This window comes from Limulus polyphemus, unplaced genomic scaffold, assembly GCF_000517525.1.
Source record: "Limulus polyphemus unplaced genomic scaffold, Limulus_polyphemus-2.1.2 Scaffold6732, whole genome shotgun sequence".
In the NCBI taxonomy this organism is placed as follows: Eukaryota; Metazoa; Arthropoda; class Merostomata; order Xiphosura; family Limulidae; genus Limulus; species Limulus polyphemus.
The window spans coordinates 1-5,889 of NW_013672342.1; the positions used below are offsets into that span (position 1 = coordinate 1).

At 32.9% G+C, this 5,889-nt stretch overlaps 1 protein-coding gene across 1 annotated transcript in view; it reads left to right on the forward strand.

Annotated features, from left to right (window-relative positions):
- Positions 1 to 1,463: 1,463 nt before the first annotated feature.
- The window catches only part of LOC106474022 (voltage-dependent L-type calcium channel subunit beta-2-like), a 13,085-nt gene continuing 8,659 nt past the window's right edge, over positions 1,464 to 5,889 (forward strand). Inside the window, exons 1-3 of the mRNA XM_013934708.2 lie at positions 1,464 to 1,484; positions 2,910 to 3,061; positions 5,043 to 5,138. Of these exons, the coding sequence (XP_013790162.2) occupies positions 1,481 to 1,484; positions 2,910 to 3,061; positions 5,043 to 5,138 (252 nt within the window). The 5' untranslated portion in view covers positions 1,464 to 1,480. The remainder of the gene's footprint in view (positions 1,485 to 2,909; positions 3,062 to 5,042; positions 5,139 to 5,889) is intronic.

The following is a 5,889-nucleotide window of genomic DNA, read 5'->3' on the forward strand; positions in this document are numbered from 1 at the left end:
AATCAAGAAAACATATGAATAGACTTGTTGCAGTTCATTACAGCAGTCATTGTTATTTAGCCTTTTTTTTGCTTCTTGTCCATTTGAGGCAGACACTTTCTGTCCTATATTGATGGGTATGAGCTAAACAATATTATTGTAAATAACGTAGTTGTAATATTATACTTAAAATGCAGTCTAATTGTGTGTACTCATGTAAAGTAATTAAATCTTAGTCGCTGATCTAACACTACTTAATTAATGCGGACAGAAAACTAAATAATTTTAATTAACAGACAGGTGTTTTTGTAATCCCAGATAGATAGTATTTATCTTACTCCGTTGTATACATAAACCATATTTATCCTCATTTTTACTAATTTATGTATATGTCGTGTTCAAAACGTGTAAGATCTCTTTCTACCTTTGCAATTTGCCTAAAGGGGAGAACATGATTTTGCATTAATTAACTTATGATGGCCTTAAATTAATTACAAACTTTTGAGTTCTTGTGAACAGAAAACAAACTTCCAAGACATGGACAGAAACTCACTTAGTTAATTTATTAAATTTCTATGGTTTATAAATAATACAAAAATCATTAGCTTGTGTTAATCCAGCCTGACTATAAATTACCCTTCCCCAAGCTCAGGGGTTGCCCCTCAAATGACAATACTGGTTAAAAGAAACATATGTCAGATTTAAATAAGAATTAAGAACAAAAATAAACTTATTATCGTGTGATTGCCTTTTCTAATTTTCCAGCTGATAATTAATTATACTTATAAATAAGACAGTAGGTAGAATGATAGTTCTTGTGCAAAACTTTAATGATGTTTCAAAGTGCAAAATAAGTTATTTTTATACAGTTAAAAGCTAAAAAGAATCAAACATATTTCACAAAAATGTAGTTTTTCACTTTTAATTTTGCAGGTTTATATTTGAACTACAGAAGTTTCACACCATCTGTTTTCATGAATAATTTAATCTTTGTATTAGTTTCCTTTAAAATAACAAGTACAAAACTGGCATGAAATTATCTAAGAATAACTTTTGGCTGAAAATTATTAGCAAACTTATGAAGAAATACCTACAAAAAAAGTGAACAGCACCCAAGCACCAGTGTTTGAAATACATAAATCCCTTCTGATGATAATCTTACTATTTATGGATTATCTAACGTATCGAATGTTTTAAAATGTTCATATCCTCATATCTTGCTGAAAATCACCTTGAAACTTCAATTATGCATTGAAGATTTTTTCAAGGTGAAAGATTTGATTCATACCTTATGGCAGTCATGTATTATTCAGAAATTTACATGTATTTGATGTAAACAGTTTTTTATTGGTTCCACAGCAAGTCTCCTAGTACCTCAAATCAAAGAACATCTCCCTCTGAGTGAAGGAAATAATTCCAGTATTTAACTGCTCTTCAACAACATGTGTAACAAGATACTGTTTGATAAAGACTTCAGCATTCTCTCCTCACCAAAAAACAAATGGGTACATTATTAATTAACTGTTTCGAACCAAGTGTTAATGAGACCTTGATATGTTTAGAATTTCAGGTACTCTTTGAACTCGGTCTTATATTTTTGATACAACATAGCTTTCAACTAATACGTGTAAAGCTCATTAAATTTTAACAGTTACAAAAATAGGCAGGTTTAAGGAGACAGTAAATTATTAATTTTATTTTTTTTCACATTCTCACTATCTTGTATTCTTGAAACTGGCTATATAAATTATTATCTCAGAGTATATATATTACCAAAAAAGAATAATAAAGCTTCAACAACAAATAGATTATCACTATTTTCTTTTCAGAGATTTTTTATGTCTGTTGAATTTATTAGATGAAATATGAGGTTCCCTGTTGAGCTGGCCCGGCATGGCCAGGTGATTAGGGCGCTAGACTTGCAATCTGAGGGTCACAGGTTCGAATCCCCATCCCACCAAACATGCTCATCTTTTTAGCCATGAGGGCATTATAATGTAATGGTTAATTGCACTATTCGTTGGTAAAAAAGTAGCCCAAGAGTTTGGCGGTGGGTGGTGATGACTAGCTGCCTTCCCTCTAGTCTTACACTGCTAAATTAAGGACGACTAGCACAGATAGCCCTCTTGTAGCTTTGCACGAAATTCAGTACAAACGAAACAAACCAAACTCTTTTGAGCTCTTCAGTTGAGGAGAGTGAGACATTCTGTACAAAATATCTTCCATCAAATATCAAAAATAAAGTAGATTAAGCACTCATGAAGAAACTTTGTTAACACACTGAGTACATAGCTTAAATAAAACAAAAAGAAGTTTCAAATTATGTTTTGATTTGTTTCATCAGGTCACTGAAGGCATTACAGACTTATGGTTGTATGTAAGAGGAAGAGGAACACTGGTTTAACAGTTTTTAATAATTGATATAAGCATGGTTCTTTACTTGAATTATGGTATCAGATTTTCTTAAGACATGAAGTTTTATCTTTGACTTTGTTAGTTTCATGTGCTACTTTCCATTTAAATTGTAATAGAGCTTTGCACTTCAGAGTTGGCAAGATTTTAAATTCTTAAGACTTGAAGTTTTATCTTTGAGTTTGTTAGTTTCATGTGCTACTTTCCATTTAAATTGTAATAGAGCTTTGCACTTCAGAGTTGGCAAGATTTTAAACTCATTGATTACGGTACTTGTGTGTGTGTGTTTGCGTACGTAACGATTCGGGGAAAACTTCAGTAGCTATGACATCCTTACCTTTAAGTAAAAACAGAAACTCTTTTTCTTAAAAAACCCTGCAAAAGATATAGACTCATATTAATCATACATAATGTATCTCTCAAAAAATCTAGAACTCAGACATCACTTTTATGAACATTCTTAAGTTCAAACTTATACAGGGTGGTTATGAAAAAAATATTTTATATTCTTGATGCAGCTGAAGTACAAGCCGAAATAGAAAGGATTTTTGAGCTTGCCAGAACTTTACAGTTGGTTGTGCTTGATTGCGATACAATAAACCACCCTTCTCAGCTAGGAAAAACCTCGTTAGCTCCTATCATAGTGTATGTGAAAATATCATCACCAAAGGTAAGAGATTTATATATATACTTTATGTTTACTTGTGTATCACTAATAATTCAATCCAAGAACTGTTAAAGTAAAATAAGACAAAATTTCTTTTAAAGATTTGGAACATGCTTGAAATTTCTTAAAAGTGAGAGTTTTTTTTTTATTAGTTCATCTTTGTGCCAGGTTCTTCTGTTTTTGAGTGGGAAATTTTTGTTAATCAACAGGTGTTCTGTTAAGGTTCACGGACCCGATCTCGACGGCGGTACCTTACGCCTCTGCGGAACGCCTCCGGGAACGCGGCCGAGGTTCCGTCGGCGATACCTCGACCGGTGGTTGGCGTCCAATGCCGAGGCTTTCCGCGTACCTGAGGCGGAGACCGTACCCCATACTTTTGAGAGGGATGACCCTAACCTTAACAGAACAGGTTCTTCTGTTTTTGAGTGGGAAATTCTGGACTCTGGATCTGAGGGTTCATAGTTCACATTCCATTCTCACAGAAAAGAATAAAGAAATTTTCTTGGCACTTTAAGGATGTCTGCGCATTTCACGAATGATGTTAAAATCTGACTGTTTCATTAAAGTAGCTCAAGAGTTAGTAGTGGATGCTGTTGACTAGTTACCTTCTTTTTAATCCGTCCATTTAAAAGTAAGGACAGCTGGTGTAGATAATTCTTGTATATGATACTTAAGCATGTAGTTATTAGTTTTTAGAAGGATCTTTTTTTATTGAAAGATTTTTTAGATGATAGACGGATGTCCATGAATATTTGAAATAGGCTTGTCTTCTTTGATAGATTGTTTAGGCAGAGTATTCGTTATGAAACTTAGTTGAATGGACGACAACTGCCTGTTGTAGAGACACAAGTGTAGAGGACGATGTTTCGAAAGTCGTATGTCTTTGTCATCAGGAAGACTATTAAAATGTCATCCTCTACACAGTTGCCGTCCATTCAACTAAGTTTCATCAGGCTTGTCTTGATTTGATGTTAGGTAAGTTAATTATTCTTCCTGTATTTTACTTTTATCCAGCTTTTAGGCTAATCGGTTGTATTGTTACACAATTATTTTTCCCCGTGTAAATTAAATCGAAGTACTTTGTTCTTTTCAAAAAGGCCTATATTCTGAAAGAAGTGGTAGAAAATATGGCAAAATTGACTGTCTCTCTTTCACGCTTGGTTTTCCTTCCGTGGTTACACGCAGACATTCTGTAAACTCTTACTTACAAACCAACTAGCTGCTTTTAAACAAAATTATTTTTAAATATACATGCCTTATATTATATTTTTTTGAATGCTTATTCTTCTAAAACTTCAGTCTCCACATTGCTGTTGTCATGATTAGCATGAATAAGGTCTCCAATTAATAGCCTTAAATCTTGATAGTTGTGCTTGAAGAATGCAAGTTTAATAGGTTTAAAGTCAGTTGCGTTAAGAAATGATATTTCTGTTTCGTGGCTGTTATTTTTCATAAGAACCATAATCAAGAACTTTTTAGGTCATTTAAATACATGATTTTTGTTTAATATAATAGCATGAATTAACATTATTGGTCATTTAAAGAAAATATGTCGTTGTGACCAAGTGTTTAATGATAGTGCTTGTTTATCATTAAACGTAACACAGTTTTATATTTTCAGCTTTCATGTAGTAAGTGGTATTTATGAATGATACAAAAAAAATCTAATTGTTTTCATTCTGTGTTATTATTTTACCAGATTTAGTTAAAACATCCTTCAACGGGGAATCACAAATAATAATTCATGACTACAGAAAAATCTAGTTATGTTAGTATATTATTTAATCTTTTTTTACCAAAAAATTTTGTTGAAAATCTTTATAGTAAACAGCTCAAAGTAATGTAATTAATTTTATTTTAAATCTCATCTTCTGTAAAAGAATGTTAAAATCTTTAGAAAAATTATGTGTTATTTATTTTTTCTTGTCTGTATTTTTTCATATCATGTTAGACATACTTCTGAGAAATAACTTGTAAATATTAGGTGCTACAACGACTCATCAAATCCAGAGGGAAATCCCAGAGTCGTAACTTAAATGTACAGATGGTGGCAGCTGACAAGTTAGCACAATGTCCTCCTGTAAGTAAACATACTTATCTGTATTTCTATTATTTAATTTAAATTGCAGAGAAATGTGTCATTTTTTCATGCTGTAAATGTATAAATGTTCCCAATGCAGTATATGCTTCTCAGTGACAACACATTGCAATTTTGAGTTCCTATTTTCTTTTGTAAGAAGAAAAACAAACAAACTGTATTTGAGGGTTATATTGATGTGACTAAGGAACTCGGTCCTTCGGTTCAAGTAATAAAGAATGTGAGAAAAGAAAATCAGAAAAGATATTTCACATGTTCATAAAATGTGTGTAGTTTATATAATATGTATGAAAATGAAGTACGTAATATATAAAAATCATGTGTTTTCTCTTCCATAACTACTGTGCTGCTGTAGTTATTGGGGGTGAGGTGGGGTCTAATATATTGTGGATGTTCTACTGAGTTTATTATGCACATATATTATAAATGTAACAGAATTGAATAATCAAATATACGAATATGGAAGTATAGATGTGTGTGGCCCGGCATGGTCAGGTGGTTAGGGCGCTCGACTCGAAATCTCAGGGTCGCGAGTTCGAATCCCCGTCCCACCAAACATGCTCGCCCTTTCAGCCGTGGGGGCATTATAATGTAATGGTCAATCCCACTATTCGTTGGTAAAATAGTAGTCCAAGAGTTGGCGGTGGGTGGTGATGACTAGCTGCATTCCCTCTGGTCTTACACTGCTAAATTAGGGACGGCTAGCACAGATAGCCCTCTTGTAGCTTTGCAC